This window comes from Symphodus melops (genome assembly GCF_947650265.1).
Source record: "Symphodus melops genome assembly, chromosome: 1".
In the NCBI taxonomy this organism is placed as follows: domain Eukaryota; kingdom Metazoa; phylum Chordata; class Actinopteri; order Labriformes; family Labridae; genus Symphodus; species Symphodus melops.
The window spans coordinates 29,806,176-29,826,780 of NC_136691.1; the positions used below are offsets into that span (position 1 = coordinate 29,806,176).

At 43.4% G+C, this 20,605-nt stretch overlaps 2 protein-coding genes across 3 annotated transcripts in view; one reads left to right on the forward strand and one right to left on the reverse strand.

The window, feature by feature from the left end:
• The window catches only part of npffr1l2 (neuropeptide FF receptor 1 like 2), an 83,052-nt gene that overhangs the window by 18,065 nt on the left and 44,382 nt on the right, over window positions 1-20,605 (reverse strand). The gene's annotated exons all lie outside the window — the stretch shown is intronic.
• Window positions 430-4,380, forward strand: LOC306833547 (piggyBac transposable element-derived protein 4-like; the record flags this gene model as incomplete). The annotated part of the gene is made up of 8 exons (XM_079358864.1): window positions 430-444; window positions 899-926; window positions 957-1,006; window positions 1,201-1,278; window positions 1,459-1,521; window positions 1,706-1,768; window positions 1,866-3,472; window positions 4,366-4,380. The coding sequence occupies exons 7-8, from the start codon at window positions 1,991-1,993 to the stop codon at window positions 4,378-4,380; spliced, it is 1,497 nt and encodes a 498-aa protein (XP_079214990.1). The 5' UTR covers window positions 430-444; window positions 899-926; window positions 957-1,006; window positions 1,201-1,278; window positions 1,459-1,521; window positions 1,706-1,768; window positions 1,866-1,990.

Sequence of the window (20,605 nt, forward strand, 5' to 3'; positions counted from 1 at the left end):
TGATTTGTAATTCAGATTACATAATTTACATAAGCAAAACTACATTTCTGTTGGGCAGTGGGCCCATCAGAGAATAAACCTTCATAGAGGCAAATAAGGTGGTGAACAAACACATCTGGAATGACCTACACAACACAACAATGGACATCATGTTCCTCACAGCAGTGGCGACAGTGAGTGGAGGGATTCAGGCCCTACATTCAGACCTTCAGGACGTGTAAGAGGTAAGATATGATCACGTTATTTTTTGATTCACCCTGATAGCATACGCATCTGATAATTCATGAGATAACGTGACGTCGAAATAACATATCTCTCATTTCTGTACATAAACTATGTACCAAACGAATTTTTGAAGGACATTTTATTGTTATTGTCCAGACACAGAGTCCAGGTCTCCAAGAACCAGGTCTCCTTTACACAGACATTCCCGAGGTGCAAGAGGTGAGTTATGATAAGGGTGTTTTATTTAGTTTGACAGTATGTTATTTAGATTGCATGATTATTAGACACTACACGACGAGAGCATCTGCTAATTTGTGAGAGGAGATGAAAAATAAATCATTTATCTTTCATTCTGTACAAACTATTTACCAATTGAATGTTTATATGACATTTTACTGTCATTTTCTAAACACAGAGTCCAGGTTCCCAAGATCCAGGTCTCCGAGGTCCAGGTCTCCTTCTTACAGACCCACTGGAAGTGGAAGAGGTGAGTTATAATAACATGGTGTTTTATTTAGTTTGATGGTATGTTATTTAGATTGTATGATTATTAGACACTACACGACAAGAGCATCTGCTAATTTGTGAGAGGAGATGAAGAAGAAATAATTTATCTCTATTTGTACACAAACCGTTTGCCAAATGACTGATTATATGACATTTTACTGTTGAGACACAGAGTCCAGGTTTCCAAGATCCAGGTCTACGAGGTCCAGGTCTACGAGGTCCAGGTCTACGAGGTCCAGGTCTCCTTCTTACAGACCCACCGGAGGTGCAAGAGGTGAGTTATAATAACATGGTGTTTTATTTAATTTGATAGTATGTTATTTAGATTGTATGATTATTAGACACTACACGACAAGAGCATCTGCTAATTTGTGAGAGGAGATGAAGAAGAAATAATTTGCATCTCAATTTGTACACAAACTATTTACCAAATGAATGTTTATATGACATTTTACTGTCATTTTCTAGACACAGAGTCCAGGTTCCCAAGATCCAGGTCTCCGAGGTCCAGGTCTCCTTCTTACAGACCCACCGGAAGTGGAAGAGGTGAGTTATGATAACATGGTGTTTTATTTAGTTTGATAGTAAGTTCCTAAGACGATTATTACACGATACAAGACAAGAGTGTCTGCTATTTTGTGAGAGGAGATGAAAAACAAATGAATCTTTCATTTTGTACACTATTTACCAAATGAATGTTTGTGACATTTTACTGTCATTTTCTAGACACAGAGTCCAGGTTCCCAAGATCCAGGTCTCCAAGGTCCAGACATTCCCGAGGTGCAAGAGGTGAGATTTGATGACATGTTTTTTTTTTAAAAATGGATCTATGGATTGTATGATTATAAGATACTATATGAGAGCATCTACTAATTTGTTAGAGGAGATGAAGAAGAAATAATTTATCTTTTATTTTTTACACAAACTATTTATCAAATGAATATTTGTATGACATTTTACTGTCATTTTCCAGATGCAGAGTCCAGGGATTCAAGGCCCAGGTCTCCTTTATACAGACCTACCCAAGGTGAAAGAGGTAAGATATGATATGAAGAGGCCGAAAAATAACGTTCCTCTCTTGTGCACATCACACTGTTGAATAAAAAAAAAATTGTCATTCTAATTATTTACAGGTCGAACACAGCAAAGAGGCAGAGGTCGGACCTGTGGATCTTATGGCCGTGGTGGTCAAGTACCTGGTGACCAAGCAAGAGGGTCTGTAAACCAGCCAGGTGCAGGTCCTGGTCCAGGTAATCTGATGTGGAAAGAAATGAACTGGCAACCAAAAGACTTTCCTTTCACTGAGAATCCTGGACCTCTAAATGATGCTGCTGCTCTTGATTCAGAACAACCGGTTGACTTTATTGAGTTGTTCTTGTCTGATGAACTGATACAGAACATTGTTGATCAGACCAACTTGTATGCAGATCAGTGTATTCAAGCTGAGAATGGTGCTTCTGCACATGCTAGAATTCATGCATGGAAACCGGTCACAGTTTCAGAAATGAAAACCTTCTTGGGGCTGTTTTTTTTAACGGGTATCATTCGTAAGCCTGACCTTGAAATGTACTGGTCTACAGATGACATTTTGGCCACCCCCTACTTCAACAAGGTCATATCCCGCAACCGGTTTGAAATCATATGGAGGTTTCTGCACTTCAATGATAATGACTCAAGGCCAGCAAATAGCACTGACAGGTTGTACAAAGTCCGCCCTGTCTTAGATTACCTCGTATCTAAATTCAGTGAAATGTATCAACCTAACACCAACATTTGCATTGATGAGGGTATGCTTCTGTGGCGTGGACGGCGAGCGTTCAAGGTGTACAATCCCCAAAAACCTGTCAAATATGGGATCAAATCCTACATCCTTTGCGATTCTGACACAGGGTACTGTTACAACATGAAACCCTATTGTGGAGCAGGCGCATCCCTGGGAGACACAGTTGTCTCTCTTCTTGAAGGTTTAGCAGGTCATGGCTACAGATTGTTTATGGATAACTTTTACAATTCTGTAGACTTGTGTGAGCGCCTACTTGATCTGAAAACCCACGTCTGTGGTACACTTAGGAAAAACAGAGGCGAACCACCAGTTATTCGAGATGTTGGAAATGCTGACCTTAGGATTGGGGAAAAAATCATGCGTCACAGTGACAATGCAATGGTTTTGGCTTGGCGGGACAAAAAAATAGTGAAAATGGTGTCTACATTCCATCCCAACAACATGGAAAACATAGAGGTCTGGCAGAGAGGTCACAAAGACAAAATTCAAAAGCAAAAGCCAGCCTGCATTGTTGAGTACAACAATTCAATGAATGGAGTCGACAAATTAGATCAAAACATTGTGTACTACCCATTTGTCAGGAAGTCACACAAGTGGACGAAGAAATTTGTAACGTATCTCCTCGAAATCAGTATCTTCAATGCTTTTGTCATTTACAAAGCTAAAAACCCACAGGGCAAATTCAGCACTCTGCTCTCGTTTATCCAGAGTGTTGTAAAAGCATGGACGAACCAAGAGCCTTTGAGACATGCTAGTAGTGAGGAAGGAAGAGCTGACTCTCCACCTCAAAAAACACCCAGAGCACCGTACAACAGTGACCCAGGAAGAAGGATGCTGGACAATTTTGCAACTCATGCACTTGTTCCGATCCTGCCAACAACCAAAAAGCAGCACCCAACTAGAAGGTGCAGGGTTTGTTCACGTAAGGGATTGCGGAAAGAGACGACACCTGCAAAAGTTGTGGTGTCCCCTTACATTTTGGGGAGTGTTACACAGTGTACCACTCAAAGGCACATTACAATGCCTAATTTTATTTTTTGCTTCATTTCTCGTTTTCATATGGCTGTTGGCAATGCAAACAAATGTAAATATGAAGTTAGCTCTGCTTTTGAAGATGCAGTTTTCTCAGGTTTTTGTTTAACAAATGTTTTATTTAAAATAACCAATATTTAAGTTTGTAAAAAAAAAAGACTTTAAAGAAAGTGTTTCTGAGTGTATATGAGAAGAAAAATGTATAAAGTTAGTGAGTTATCTCACGATTGTAAATGTTGTCATGCTACACTATTCAAAGAGAATGTAATTTTATGTAACATTTTTTATTTATTTATTTTAAAATATAACTTATTTTATATAATATAACTTTATTTTAAAATATAACTGTGAAATGAAAGCAAGAAGAATCAAAATGTAAACTCAAAATCATTTTTTTCTTGAAAATAAGTGTGTTTCACAAAAGTGCTGTTTTCTCAGCTTTTTGTCCGGAATGTTGTTTTTTTGTGAAAATTGACGATGTTCAAGTGCTGATAAAAAAAGAATGAATGAAGCTTGAATAAAACTGTTTTTTGTATATGAAAGCAGAGGCTCTGATCTTTCTTTTGATGTATTCGCTATTTACATATTCAAAGAAGAAAATATTCTGTGGGTCTTGAAAGATTGGTGAAAAGGGTGAAAAAGGCTGGCGCTGGCTGGCAACAATTCTAGAATTCTCTGGCGGGGAAAGAGTTAAAGGCAGAATGTGTGACATGTTACACATAAATACATCAGAGGTCCAGCGTGTCCTGTTTAAATTTGTCTCTGAGTCCTGAGGTCATGTAAGACGCTCATTCTGTTAATTTGTGTGCAATGTGAAGCTACTTGCTAACTAAAGAACGCTGACATTATTATGCTAACACAACAATGCCGCTCGAGCAAAAGAGAGAGGAGGTGCGTCTCTGCATGAGAGCGGAGGCTTAGATAGATAGATACTTTATTGATCCCGAGGGAAATTCAAGAAAGAGCTTCAGTATGGAGGAGGCGTGGCTAAACTGTGTTTTGGTTTAATGTTGGAGCTCAAAGGCGACACCTGCTGGATCATAACATTTACTTGTTCTTTATCGCTGTTTCTATTGACTGAGTCTATGGGCCTGATTTACTAAAGGTTTGCGTGTATTAAAACGTGTGCAAACTTGATACCACCAGCAAAAAATGTGCTATCTGATTTACTAACAGCGTGCAGTGAGGATTCTTTCATATGAGCAAAACAACACGTATTGTCCAAATAGTATGTTTGCCTTAATGAATATGCAAAACGAGGCGTTTCTGCCTCACTGTGCAAAATACTGGGAGGAGAAAATGTAAAGAAGTTAAGTTAGTACACGCAATGTGATTTACCAAGAGGAGCGAAATCAGAGGTGGTTGTGACGGCATAGATTTAGGTAGCCTGCCGCGAAACCGCTTTTTGCACGGCCTATTTAAAAAAAACACGGCCTTGAAATTATTGCACGGCTTGACCTAGGCCGTGCAAATATCTACATTTAATAGACGTGCTTACTACACAGGTTTCTATACGGTGCGCTAAATATCTGATTAGGCTACATTCTAATTCTGGCAAAGAATATGTTTGCCGAATACCAGTACTGAAAAGCTTAAACCCGATCCTGTTTACGTTTCTGCAGTCACCCGTGCCCTATTTGGTAGACGGCGTGTCAGCCGGATGACGATAGCCGCTATGTAAATAGCGTCATATGATAGCATCTAACTGCTAACAGCTAACCGCTAACTAATAAATTCAACAAAGGAGAAAAACGCTACATAAACAAAACCAACGCTGGAGACATCCAGCAGTTCATCCACTTTGTCATTGACATGTGACTCTTTTATTACAAGAACTCAATCCAGCTTTGTTTCAGAGAAGGCTGTGAGCGGCGAGGACAAATACACACGGAAACAATCAGCTGTGTTACACTCAATGCTTTAAACACGGCAGTTTTGTTTACCGACGTAACACAGGAAGTGACGATTTTTTCAACCAATCAACGGACTGCAGGGTTTAGCTCCACCTTTTCGGGTCAGCGCCACATTCGAATATGCTTACAGATGATTGACTTATCAAGGTCTAGGGATCTATTATTACTGGATGACACATAATATTAATAAGTAATATTATGAATTTATTTGTTTGTTGTTGGTTTTTTAAAGAAAGTGCAGATAGAAGTAGTGGGCCAACAAAGGGGTTAGACAACATGAACCAAGTGAGTTGCAGTCAAATGATGAAGGGGTGTGTCAGGGCAGGGGCTGTACAGTAACTCAACATTATGAAAAAAAAAAGTCAAACTAAAATGTGAAAACTAAAATGTGTAACAATGCATCTTATTGAACAGAATGCACCATTAAGATACTTATTCAGTTTTCTTCAAAACCAGTGTGTTAGGGAGCACATGACCTCTGCTCCGCCGTGCGTGACACTGAAAAAAAATTGCACCCCCTGTATTTTTTTTTTGCACCCCGTTTTCCCATTTCTGCCTAAATCACTGAGTGACGGTGTCTGAATTTAACACCTTTGAAAAGTGCTAATCCAAGAGCCCCAGTGTTACGCACTGCAGGCTGCAGTTAGGAGGAGACATAGGCTCAATAAAAGACGTGTTAACATGTTTAAATGAATGTTATGCATTTATTTTGTATCTTGCTTCAATAATAGTTTAAAAGAAACGCTGTGATTAAACTGAACATTCACAGCGTCTGCATTCTAAAGAATTTCAACATTGACATTATGTCGTCCTATTTCCCTCTTCTCGCCAACATTACATTTTAAACTGGGCATTTCCTTTTCTCGGGTTACGCGTCTCTGGTGCGTTCCGGAGCGCTTCTCCAGAGCGTGCTCATCTCTTCACTCTACAGCCCCCCCCCCCGCTGCTGCGCTGTGGGACGCTTGAACGGGGGGCGAACCATGCTTGTACCCCCAACTTCAGCACCTCTTTGTCACGCCCTCCACCTCTGCCAGTGGTTAGTGGCAGCTCTCTCCCGCTTTCTCTTTTTCTCTCTCTCTTTGCTCTTAGGAGGGCGTGCACTCGGCTGGTGGTGCGAGGACGATCAGGTGTGGCTAATTGCTGATCAGCGGATGAAACACAGCTGAGCGGAGTTAGTGGCTGCAGCAGTTTGCATTTAAGGAGCCTCCAGCCTGCTGTCCAGTGCCGGACCGTGTTCAGTAACAGTCAGTACTTAGACCGCTGTACATGCCTTGCTCCTACGCTTAGCTGTTCAACTTCTAAAACCCTGTTTCTTCTGTACAGTTTGGATTCCCTGCAGCCACGGAGCTCTTCAACTCTGCCGTCTTCACTCACAGCACGGAGCTACTCTGCATACACCTTGGATTCGTCACGACGGGTCATCGGCAGTTCAGACACCACCAGCCTTGCTTCCCCCTCCTTTTGTTAATCTCAGCTAAGTGTTAGTTTTTTAGACTTACAACTCGACTCGCGTTGGAGTCCGTTGTTTTGCCTCCGCTTTGTTTATAGCATGAGCTTAACTCGTGTTAGCACGACGCTTTAGTTTCTCTTCGGCTGTTAGTCGCTCTTTGTTTTCGTCAGTTTGTTATTCCTCGCCTGTTTGTTTGGGTTGAGCGTCCTCAGTTGTGGTGTTTATTTTGTGTTTGTAAATAAATTTATTATTTTGTACTTCGGTCCTCCGTGTCTCTCTGTTCTGCGCTTGAGCCTCAACACGTCCCGTAACACTCTTGCCATGAGATTTATGTCCGATCAGACGCAGCGCTGACCAGCTTCTGGTGCACAATGATGGCACGAGTGGCACACACACTGCACACCAGTGCCACAGAGGACCGTGTTTAATACCGAGGTTTTCTTATAAGCCACTTTTTCCTTTTGTTATATTCAGATTTATCTGCTATTACTTGAAAATACTGGACGTTCATTTGCCTCTAACTAATATCTATTTTGCGCCTGCAGCCGTCCAAACTCTCTGTGACGTAAACCAGTAGAACACGCAAAAGCCTGACAGAAATCCTACCGCCTCCACAAGGTTTGCACCTGACGTCATTCACACAAATGTTCTTAGTAAATCACCCGCTAAACGCCCACAAGCCAAACGTGCAAACTTTTGCAATAAGCACGCAATTTAGTACTCTTTAATTGAGATCTTAGTAAATCAGGCCCATAGTGTCTATTCTACGAACCTGATCCAATTGAAGCCCGAAGGGATTTCAAGAAATGACAGCCCAACCCGGCCTGAACCCGTCATGTTTTGGGGAGAGAACCAAAGCTCTAGTTTAGTGGACGGCCTGCCTGAATGACCACTGTGACATAAGGTCTTTTACCTGCTTTTTGTAAAGCATCTCGAGATGTGGAGAGAACTTGTTGTGAAATGGCACTATACAAATGAAGACTAATTGATTTACAAGATCTTTTCAAAGCCTGTCACAACTGGAAAAAGAAAACAGAAGAAGAAAAGTATGTGAAAGACTGGAAACAGTATAGACCTCATGTTTCACTTGACTGAGGTATTAACAGGATCAGAAAAACTGTTGACAGTCTCATGGAGTTCATGTGGAAACCTGGAGGAAATGTCAACCCATGTGGAGAGCAAATCCTACAGGCAAAGCCAAGAGACACACATTAGCACATGCATTGCCTATCAGAGCCAAGCTCACTCTGATGTATAATCCCCCCAAACACTCCCAGGACACTGGCAATGCAAATACACGAAGCTCACACGCTGCCTGTAGGCAAATTGTTCTCTGAGTGTTCTGATGGCACGGAGGCAACCAAACAGTTTCCTCCACACGTGTTTGTTTGGTGGATTAGTAGCATTTCTGATCCCCCTGGCTGGTTAAGATTCTGTCAATAACCACAGGATTTAACGTCGAGGTCCTCGTCTCTGTTCCTAGAATATCCTCACATTTCAGATGAGATCAAATAAATATTCACTACAAATGAAATAAGTCTGATTTGTTATTCTCATCAATAAAACAATGTACAGGATTTGTTTTTTTTAATGGCTCTATTTTGATTTTATGAACGACATGTGTTACCCATACATAGTTAGGCGTGTAGCTGGCCTGATTGACAGGAGGGTGCTGTGTCACGGTTTGTCAGGAGGCTTACAATGTGCCTCTGCTCGTTAGCTTGACAGACGCATAAAGAAAATGAGGGCTTTGCGCATAATGTGAAAAATTATTAATAATAAAAGCTCATATAGAGAGAAACATGTTAAATTATCATCAGTTTTACTAGCAGGGCTGGAAGGAAACGCAACAACTTAGATTCCATATACTTCCATACACCTCCGCTCCGAGTAAGTGGCAGGCCTCATAAAAAGGGAGAGAAGCCTAACTGTTCAAAGCATCAGCAGTGTTGCTTTTGTTTATGTCAGGCGGGGAAAAAATACATTGGGCTGGTGATTAAAATTTGGGCTGCTTTTGTCCACATTTGGCGAGTTTTCACTGTCGGCCGTGACCGCGTCACTAACAAGGCAGAGAACAAGCAACAACTTGCTGTAAAACACTTCACCTGACTCTCTCTAACCGGCTCACTCACAGCAGCTTCGCACATTCTCCACTCTGTCCCTCCACACAGGGAGAGCGCGAGTGCAGCTGCATGCATTTACTGACATACTCTTTGCAGTGTAGGATTTAAGAACATTTCTGAACAACAAACATGAACCGTTACACTATTGTGAAAACAGCTCTCTCTCTCTCTCTCTCTCTCTCTCTCTCTCTCTCTCAAATATAACTCATAATAAAGACATCCACACATCGTCTTTGTCGCGTCCACGCTGTTTTTTTGTTGTTACTTTTTAACTGTCCGAACTGAAAGCATGTGAACACAGTGAAGTCAGAAGAACGACTTCTCAATTAAGAAACATGAAAATGTCTGCCTGTCTTCAGGCAGAAAATGTAACACCAAGTTCACCGCCAGAGGCGTTTGAATGTGTAAGAATGGGATTACTTCTGATGGACTCTTTACACAGCAGCGCCCACCATCAGGGTGTGAATGGTCCTGTCACTGTACAGTAAAGGGGAGGTTGATAGACCTGTAAGATTTACAGAGAAGTAATCCTACAGAGTGGAAGGAAACTAAAGGCCTTCTGCAACTTCAGGCTCCAATTAAAACAAAAAAAACTGGGTCATGTTTTGTAGTACTTGAACATGGATGGAAGATATCGCTAATCCCTTAGGGGGCAGAAATCCAATTATAAGGATTGGGGATCTTATCTGGAGGTGGTGCTGGGCTTTAATAACGGAGCCGGCAGCAACCATTTCCTGCTTCTCCATTTGAGAACGTGCGACCTGAGCTCCTCTGAGATAGACACTAAAATCTCACAGAGAATAAGGGTAGATTTTTTAAATTTGAATCTTCCACATGGAGGTTCAAATAAAACATCTGTTGAGCTCTTTTAGACAGGAGAACACTGAAGACCACTTGAATGAGCTTCTTGTGACTTTAATACCTGACCGAGGTTGATATCACAAACACACTTTTAGAGAATGTTAGGCTTGTTGGCCCTGAAATCTTCTGACTTGTTTCTCTGAAGGCAGTTTATGGCGTAAAGAGAACAATGCATTCATGCGATTTTGGAAAAATCAAGAAAAACGAGTTTTTAAGTTGGAAAAAATAAAAAAAATAGACAAATGATTTCTTAATGTTAAGATACTGTTGATTAATTCAGGTATTTCAGGTAAACTTTGCTCAAATATAACTCATAACAGAGACATCCACACATTGTTTGTTGTTGTTACATTTCAACTGTCTGAACTGAAAGCATGTGAACACAGTGAAGTCAGAAGAACGACTTCATGAGAATGTGTGCCGTTTTCAGTTTATCAGAGCGACTTGCAGTTTCACAAATTCACGTGATCAAAAAAGAGTAAAGACTATACTGGCAAACATGATTAAGCTTTGTCATTACCTCGTCTGTATGCGTTCATAGACGCAGCTCACCACAACAATTTAAGGAGTTTTGCATATGTGTTAAAGCACAGACAAGATTTGGAACATGGCCGAACTTTAACCACATCACCTTGCAAACTAACTAAAATGTTTTACCTTACAGTGGTGCAGGAGACATTGATGAACACATGGTCATCTTCCTTGACTTGCAAGCTACTAAGGAGGCAGTAATCAGGGCTGGTATAAGGATCTTCCAGCACATATATAATGCACCAGGAAGTACTTTAGGTGCAATTCGGTATAGTATGTTCTCACAGAAGGCAGCAGCTGGGCTGATTAAACCAGAAACTCTTCCTCCAACAGAGGGTGCAGCTGCTCAGCATTCTCTCCGTGCCTATCTCCAAACCCAGGACTGGATGCTTCTGAAGAGCATGTCTTTTGACCTGAGTGATTATGGATGGATGTTAGGAGTTCATGGTTATGAGCCAGTTCCAACACTAGACCCTATGGCTCCGGAGGAGCTACTCCAGTTCACAAGCTGCAATTGCAATGGAGATTGCAGCAACCAGCGGTGCAGCTGCAAGAAGAATGGTGTCAAATGTGTCTCGGCTTGCGGAAATTGTAAAGGCATTACATGCAAGAACTGTATCCATGCTGATGAAGAGTCTGGAGATGACTCTGACCTAGACTTCTGAGAAATTTGACATTGTGCAGCAGTGTTGCTCTCAAACTAATAATCAAGATACTGAAATAAAAAAAAATCATTCACATGTAAAAGAGCACATGTAAAAGAGTGCATGGCCGTTTCTCTTCCAAGGAGTGGTCTTAGTGCAAAATAAATGCTTGCAATGGATTCAGCATTCACTCATCCTCCAAAATCCCTTTAGATTGAGAAGTGTTGCTTTTTAGGGCAAATATTGTGATGCACTTAAAATGCGATTAATTTCGATTAATTCATGAGAAAGCCCTGAGTTAGTTAATTTTTTTTAATCAAGTCCCACCCCCTAGTTCAATTATTTTTAAACATTGTTTGTATTCCTTGTGTTACTCAAACTACAGCAAACCATAATGTGCAGTATCTTAATCATTTTTTACATATAGCATGTATCATGTATTCAGTCGATATAAAACTGAAAAGGCAAAACATAAAAAAATAGAAAACAAATCAGCTGTTGGGGGGGGGGTCTCAACCAAGCTTGTTGTCGAGTGTTTAACCAAGCCTGCTCCCAGTAGATCACAAAACATACTCACAATCCGGACAATTCATTCCTACCTCTTGTGCAATAGTAATGTTATAAGATATCATCGCCACCTGATGCTATTTGTGTCACGTTTTGCGGGTAGGAAAACAGGGAAGGAGGACCCAAATGCAGATAAATAAAAATGTATTAAACAAAAGCCAAAACTTACTCAAAAACAAAATCAAAAAGTCCAAAAACCACGAGGAGAAACAAAGTAAATCCAGGGAGCAGGGAGATGAAACGACAGGCTTGGAACAAACATGACCACACTGACAGACTCCAAAAGACAACTACCACAGACACAGACACTTATATACTGAAAGGGGGTGGAACTAACAAGACACAGGCGAGACACATCAGGTAATCAGACAGGAGGGAAACAAGGAACAATGAGCACAAGACCAGAAACTGAGGACAAGAACAAAGTAAAACCCAAGACATGATACGAAAACAGGAACAAACTAAACCCTCAACCAGGGGATGTGACAATTTGTCTCTGGTCCAAGTAAATCAGAAGACCAGAACCCAAACATCAACTGAAATCACTACATATCTTACTGACTGAAGGTTAAATCCTAATGATGGGCATGACTCGGCCTACACTGAACAGGAGAGTAACAGTGGTAACATAATACCAGGCACAGCTTGTGATTGTCAGTTGACCTTCTGTCTGCAGGAGAATGAGCAGTTACACAGGGGCAGAGCGAGAGGAGAAATGAGACTGATGATTGGATTCTTTCACACAGACACAAAGATAAAAATGAATCTTCTGGGCAGGTCGATAAGATAAACAGCTCAGGAGAACTGGACGTCTGAGGTTGCACTGAGATGTCTGTGAAAAAGGCTATTCCATGCCATTTCACCTGCTGCCGCTTTTCCTGCAGCCAGCAAAGTAACAAGCAGTCCCTCCAGGATTTTATGGCAGTTTAAAAAAATAAAAAATAAATTTGCAATTAAATAGCAGCAGGAAGCAAAAATTGCAAAAGCAGTTGCAATTTTTTTCATGTCAACTATTTTCCGTCACACACTTTGATGTGATAGAGTGACGCCTACATATTCAAACCTGAGCAGAGCCATTTACGTTACACTCAGTGACGTCTCTCTCACGCTCGCAAGCGTTCGCAGCAGAAAGCGTCCGTCTAGATGAAAAGCGCAGCTCTCACCATCTTTTGCACAAGTGCTCTGCTGTTTTAGTGCGGTCGCTCCGAGCTCTTTCCTCTTTTCAGAAAGGCGCTGTTGACTTCCTGTTTGCTCTTTTCAGTATGTCTGATATTCTCTGTATTTTATATCTTCCTACAGATCGTATCGTCTGTGCTCCGTGTCTGCTGGGTTAAAAAACCATCTCAAATATTAAACATGCAGTAAAAAGTGACAGAGCAGAGTCAGCTACACAGCGGCACGTTGTCAACAAACGGTTGTCATGGAGACAGGACGGACCTGCAGCGCTTCATGCTCACTCTCCTGAGTGCAGATAAACAGGGAAGTGAGTTTGGTCCGTGCATGGTCACTAAACTTTGGTGACGTAGCCTAGAGCTCACTGTTTTTTTCGCAGGGGACTGATGACAGGCTGACACCAAAATAAAGATTCATCTATTGTGACTCTCCCAGGTTTTGATTTACATCGCCTGACAGATGTTAGGATAAAATCGCACGAGGGAAAACATTCCAGAACAAAGTGCAGGCTACCGAAGTGTAATGTGTTTAAGCACTCTGGACTTCGTGGGTCAAACGTGCTCGTGCACGGTACAGAGTGCATCGTGTGCGTGCGCCCTTAATGAAGGTCAGTTTCCCAGGCAGAGGTCTCTTTTTAATTGTTTGTAAAAATCAGTCACATAACGTCTCCATCAGTGAGACAGGTCTGGATGATGACGTCCTTCTCAACAGCAGAGGAACACTGAATACATTACAGAGCAAGGACGAGTAATCTAACAGCACAGGAGACGTGTTGACGAGCAGACAAAAGGCTAATCACCTCAACGAGGAGTCCTTCAATTAGCTGCCTATTATATAGATCATGATTAACAAGAAAAACACGCATCATCACTGTGTTTGCACACCATTTAGAAGATAATCAATGTCTGAGATTTAAAATGCAGACACACTTTTCTATGAAGCCAGAATGTGTTATTGTATAAATATACTGTTACAAAACAAACAAATGAACAAGTCTATCCTGACAGTCATGATGAGGGCTTGAAAGGCTTTCAATGACAGTGTCCATCCATCACGTCAACATCAACATCAACGCCAACAAAAACACAGACGTAAAACTACATTACCCAGCCCACCCTTTCAATCCTAGTGACTTTAGACTATGGGCCCTGTTCACCAATGGGCCAGTCAATCGAGCCCAAAAACACAAAACAATTGCAAAAGTAACGTCTCTAATGTATTTTTATTGTTCCTAATATCCTCCTGAAACAAATACTAAAAGTCTACCACGCTTGATGGAGTGGAACATGTTTTTTGTTTAGTTTTAATTCTAATTTCATGCTCTTTATTTTTTCTCAAAATGAGGTTTCTGTACACTGGAGGAGAAATATCCATGACATATTTGTTCCTATATATAGTTTGTGTTTGATTTGATCTACTCGAACACTTTGTGTCTGAAAAAAGAAAGATAAGATAGTCCTTTTATTCATCTCATCAGAGTTACAGCAGCAAAGCAGGAAAGCAGAAGAAAATCACACACAAAAATTAACATAGATGAAAATATAAAAGTGTAGAAAAAAAATGTGCATTAGAAACAATAATTAGAGCTAGTAAAATTTGCATTGAAATGCAAGTAAGAGCAAGTATTGATGAACGACACGTCCATGTAAACTGGAAGTGTGTGCACGTTTAAAATTATTTCAAGCCCCTTTTACGCCCATATAAGGACATGAGAGGGCCTTGTGTAGAGCATAGGCCCACCAACCTGAGCCGTGCAGGTTCAGTCCGTCCTTGACTGGCCCGTCTCAATAACTGTATTCATGAGCCTCAGCCCACGCTCATCATGTTTTTATACTTTTTTTTTTTTTTTTTAAGGTTTTCATTTTGGAGCTTTTTATACCTCCATTTACAGACAAGGCAGTGGACGGAGAGAGTGGGGAAGGAGCCACAGGTCAGACATGAACCCGGGCTCGTCTGCAGGACCACAGCCTGTGCACATGAGCTCCAACCACCAGGCCAGGATTAAAGTTTAAATTATCTGAAGCCATAAATCTGTGTAGATGGGAACAGTAAGTATAGTCCCACTATAGAAATCCCACCTCCATTGCACGTTATCTTTTTTTGTTGCTGCATTAAAAGCAATAATGCTTTTGTTCAGCAATATTCAACTTGGTCGCAGGCCACGACGCACTCCGAATACAAACTGCTTACACCACTTAATCTGATGTGAAAGAAAGCAGCTCATTCTGTTACCTGTGTTGGTTTTTTTTCACGACAGGACGAGGTGCAGAAGGCTTCGTGCCACCAACCCACAGATGGACCTTCTTCAGAGGTTTCAGCAAAATCAAAATGAATGGATGGAGCGTCATCTGTTAGATGTAGAATAACTTAATGTAGGCTACTTAGTGCTGTGAATATCACAGATAATTTTGTTTTATTTTAGGCTGGATAATATTCTATTGATATCAAACTGGGAAGGCTTTAATGGTTTTTCATTGCTCTGCTGTGATTAGGCTACTGCTAAAATAGTTTGCAGAAGAAAAATAGATTAAAATAAAAATACTAATACTGATCATTCACAACACCTTGTAGAACATAAGAAGCCCATCCCTTTCGATTTACAAAATCACGGTAGCCGTCACTGGGGGGCAGTATAGGGACGTGGCTTCCATCTATACAGCCCCTGAGGAAGTCCGTCCATACAGCCAATCACCTGAGGAAGTCCGTCCATCTATACAGCCAATCACCTGAGGAAGTCCGTCCATCTATACAGCCAATCACCTGAGGAAGTCCGTCCATCTATACAGCCAATCACCTGAGGAAGTCCGTCCATCTATACAAATTTGTAGAGGGCTAGTGCCACTCTCATAGGTGCAGGAATCGGTACTTGGACTGTTGTTTTCCTCAGGACTCATAAATGGCTCAACTATGCCACACAGACGGTTAAATGATGCCCTCCCCATGTGGAAGTTTTCCCTCCACTCCGAGTCGGTGAACTCCATCATGACGACCCTGTCATGATGGCTGCGTATCTTCATCCATCGGTGTCGTGTGCTACGCGGAGGCAGCAGTGACAGACTGACAGCTGTCAGTGATGAGGACATGTTCGGTATCAGTTGTGGCTGGAAACAAGGTGAATTATCTGCAATGTGATGTTGGCATTTAATAATGCTAACCCCACAGTAATTAGGGTTTTTTTTTCTTGGATTTTAAAATTGCAGCTGTTTGAGTTGTGAACAATAAAAATCAACTGCGCCTGCACAAATCAGATGCAGTAATCAGAAACCGGGATACTATTGTTGATCATGTATACAGGGATATGAATAACCAGGTTTCTCTGTGAGCATGTAAACGTCATATCCCAAATATGATCAAAACTGGGATAAGGCTCATAACCGGGATAGTCAAGTCCATGTAAACTCACTCATAGAGAGAGAGAGATCGAGGGAGAGATAAGAGTTCATGGTGTCAGTTCCCCCGGTAGTCTAGGCCTATAGCAGCATAACTATGAGCTGGTCCTAAGCCAGCCCTAACTATAAGATTTATCAAAAAGAAAAGTTTTAAGTCTATTCTTAAAAGTACCTAGTGTTTCTGTCTCCCGGACCCCGACTGGTAGACAGATAGATAGATAGATAGATAGATACTTTATTGATCCCGAGGGAAATTCAAGGCATCCAGTAGCAGTATACAGACAGGCAGGACACAAGACATTAGTTACAATACACACCCGCTGTCCCCCCTCCCCTCTGTATACAAATCCCCCAAACAGATTTAGCAGCCCCTATGTGACTAAGAATAAACATAATTATATGTTAAACCTGTGCAGTTAGCATTAGCAGTTAGACTTAAAACTAATATAGCATAATGTACATAACCTGTGAGGAGAGAAAAATATGTGTTGGTTAAAAGAGACCTGTAAACAGTTAAAGAGCCTTAGAAACAAAGTGCTGACCTTTAGAAACTAGTTACATGTGCATGTACAGAGGTGTTTGAGCTTATGCCAGAGGTGTGAGTACAGTCGTTAAACAGTCAATGCAGGAATGTAAATTGGCTCACCAACTTAAAGGAGCAGTGATTTGCATTAAGTGACCTAGACAATATGGTGAAACCAGGAGTGCTTAGGGTAATTATCGTTAAGTACCCAACTATTGATGGGCAGATTAGCATTAAGTGTTGGAGACAATAGAGTGAAACTTGACCTAATTAGGGTGATCATGTCAACCCTTACAGATGTAGCATAACACAACAGTAGGATGAAACCAGACATGACTAGGGTGATTATCATTAAAGTGACCAGTGCTCAGTAAGGTGACTATCAATATGCATTTAAAGTGTCCAACTGGAGGCTGACTCTGAGGTCAGCAGTGCAGGTGAGGAGTGAGAAAAAAGTGAAAAAAGATTCCAGGGATCACCGTGCGCTTCTTCCCTGCCGTGACAGTGAAGTGTTATACAGCCTTATTGCCAGGGGGACGAAAGAGTTCTTGAGTCTGTCCGTGGAGCACGACTGTGACAGCAGTCTTTCGCTGAACATGCTCCTCTGGCCGGTGAAGGTGCTGTGCAGAGGGTGGTGTGTGTTGTCCATGATGGAGAGCATTTTGTCCAGAGACCTCCTCTCTACCACTGTCACCAGTGAGTCCAGCTCTGTGCCCACCACAGAGCCGGCCCTCCTCACCAGTCTGTCCAGGCGTGCTGCGTCCCTCTTCTTGCAGCTTCCTCCCCAGCACACCACGGCGTAGAAGAGGACGCTGGACACCACAGACTGGTAGAACATCTGCAGCAGCTTTTTGCAGATGTTGAAGGACCCCAGCCTTCTCAGGAAGTACAGACGGCTCTGTCCCTTCCTGCAGGTAGTGTCCATGTTAGGCGACCAGTCCAGCTTGTCATCCAGCTGCAGCCCCAGATACCCGTAGGTCCTGACCACCTCCACATCGACCCCGCCGATGGAAACAGGTTCTAGATGTGGTTTGTTCCTTCGGAAGTCCACCACCATCTCCTTGGTCTTGGAGGTGTTTAGCTGCAGATGGTTGGCACTGCACCACGTCACGAAGTCCTCGATCAGGCTCCTGTACTCCTCCTCCTGTCCATCCCTGACACAACCAACTATTGCAGTGTCGTCCGAGTATTTCTGCATGTGGCAGAGCTCAGAGTTATACTGGAAGTCCGAGGTGTACAGGGTGAACAGGACGGGGGAGAGCACGGTCCCCTGTGGTGCTCCGGTGCTGCTGACCACAGTGTCAGATGTGCAGTCCTTCAGTCTGACGTACTGTGGTCTCTCTGTGAGGTAGTCCGTGATCCACCTCACCAGGTGCGAGTCCACCCTCATCTCGGTCAGCTTGTCTCTCAGTAGGAGGGGATGGATGGTGTCGAAAGCGCTTGAGAAATCAAAGAACATGATTCTCATCACGCTGCTCCCTTTGTCCAGATGAGAGTAAGCCCTGTGTAGAAGATAGAGGATGGCATCGTCCACGCCCACCTTTGCCTGGTATGCAAACTGCAGGGGATCCTGTGCGTGTTGTACCTGGGGTCTGAGGTGTTGGAGCAGCAGCCGTTCGAAGGTCTTCATAACGTGGGATGTCAGAGCGATTGGTCTGAAGTCGCCTGGTTCACTGGGGTTCTTCTTCTTGGGGACAGGGGTGAGGCACGAGGTCTTCCAGAGCACAGGAACCTTCCCGAGCCGCAGGCTCATGTTGAAGATGTGCTGAAGTGGCTCCCCCAGCTCAGCAGAGCAGGCCTTTAGCATCCTGGGACACACCTTGTCTGGGCCTGCTGCCTTCCTGGGGCGGAGTCTCTTCAGCTCCTTGCTCACCTGGTCTCTGGTGATGGTGGGGGGGAGGGGGGATGGATTGTCACTGGAGGTTGTATCTGTTCTGGTGGAGGTGTTGGGGGGAGTGAGAGGGGGGGAGGAGGTGTGTAGGGGGGTGCTGGGGGGGGGGGGAGGGGTGCTGGGGGGGGGAGGAGTGAGAGGGGGGGAGGGGGTGTGTGGAGGGGGGGAGGGGGTGTGTAGAGGGGTGCTGGGGGGACAGGCACTGGCTGCAGCGACGGGGCTGTCGAACCTGTTAAAAAACAAGTTGAGCTGGTTTGCTCTCTCAGGGTCCCCGTCTTCTGCGTTGTTGTTTTTCTTCCTGCAGCCTGTGATGGTCTTCATGCCCTCCCAGACCTCTCTCATGTTATTCTGCTGAAGCTTCTGTTCTACCTTCCTTCTGTACTCCTCCTTTGCCTCTCGGAGTCTGACCTTGAGTTCCCCCTGCACCCGCTTCAGCTCTGCCTGGTCTCCCTCCTTGAATGCCCTTTTCTTCCTGTTAAGGATCTCCTTGACATCGCTGGTGATCCAGGGCTTGTTGTTCGGGAAGCAGCGCACAGTTTTAGTGGGAACCACAACGTCCATGCAGAAGTTCATGTAGTCAGTTGTGCAGTGTGTGACGCCCTCAATGTCTTCACCATGGGTCTCTTGTAGGGCACTCCAGTCAGTGGTCTCAAAACAGTCTCTGAGGGCCTCCTCTGCCTCGGGAGACCACTTTCTGAAGGTGCGTGTAGTTATCGGTTGTCTCTGGATCATAGTTTTGTACTGTGGCTTGAGTAGGACCAGGTTGTGGTCGGACTTACCCAGAGGTGGTAACGGGGTGGCAGTGTAGGCGTCCTTCACGTTTGCATACAGGAGGTCTATTGTCCTGTTCTTCCTGGTGGGACAGCTTACAAACTGGTGAAAGTCCGGTAGTGTGGAGTTCAAAGTAACATGGTTAAAGTCCCCTGAGATGGCGATGAAAGCATCCGGGTGCAGCGTTTGTAATCTTGAGGTGGTCGCGTGGATGACGTCACACGCAGTTTCGGCGTGTGCCCGGGGAGGAACGTAGACGCAGAGCACGATCGCGTGAGAGAATTCCCTCGGCATGTAGTAAGGACGGAGACTTACCGCCAGCAGCTCGATGTCTCTGCTGCACGTTGCCTCCTTCACAGTAACATGTCCATGGTGGCACCATCTGGTGTTAATAAACAGCGCGAGTCCTCCTCCTTTCCGTTTGCCGCTGCGTTTCGTGTCTCTGTCCGCTCTCACTGTAGTAAAGCCCGGTAGATCCACGTTAGCGTCTGGGGTGTTTTGAGTCAGCCAGGTTTCTGTGAGGCACATTAAACTGCACTCTCTAAATGTCCGATTGTTCCTCACAAGCGCAGCCAGCTCGTCTGTCTTGTTTGTTAGACAGTTTACGTTCCCCATAACTATCACCGGAACCGAGGGCTTGTACCTCCACCGCTTAGCCGCGAGCTTAGCCCTTACCAGGGCCCCCGCTCTACAGCCTCTATACCGCCGCCTCAGCTCCTCTGGTATCGGGTGAACGATGCCGGCTTGTCCCGCTGACCGGAGCGAGAGCAGCGTTTCCCGTGAATAGGAAAGTTTTCCGCTGCTCTTTCCACGAAAACACGAAAAAGTATCCATAGGATACATAAAGTTATACACTGAAGGTGTACTATAAAAACTATATAGTATAGTACTATAAAAACTATAAACGTAGAAGTTGGCACAGAGCCACAACAAACGAATAACATATCAGACAAGTACGACAGGGACGGAGCTACTGAATGTGCGGCCACTCACGTCGGCGCACAGGTGAGAATGATTCCAAAGGAGACGATTCCAAAGGAGCGGTGCCTGATAACTAAAGGCTCTACCTCCCATAGTACTTTTAGAGACTATAGGCACCACGAGCAGGCCTGCATTCTGGGAACGTAATGTTCTTGTCGGATAGTACGGTACAATTAACTCTTTAAGATAGGATGGTGCCTGACCGTTTAGAGCTTTGTAGGTGAGCAGAAGGATTTTAAAT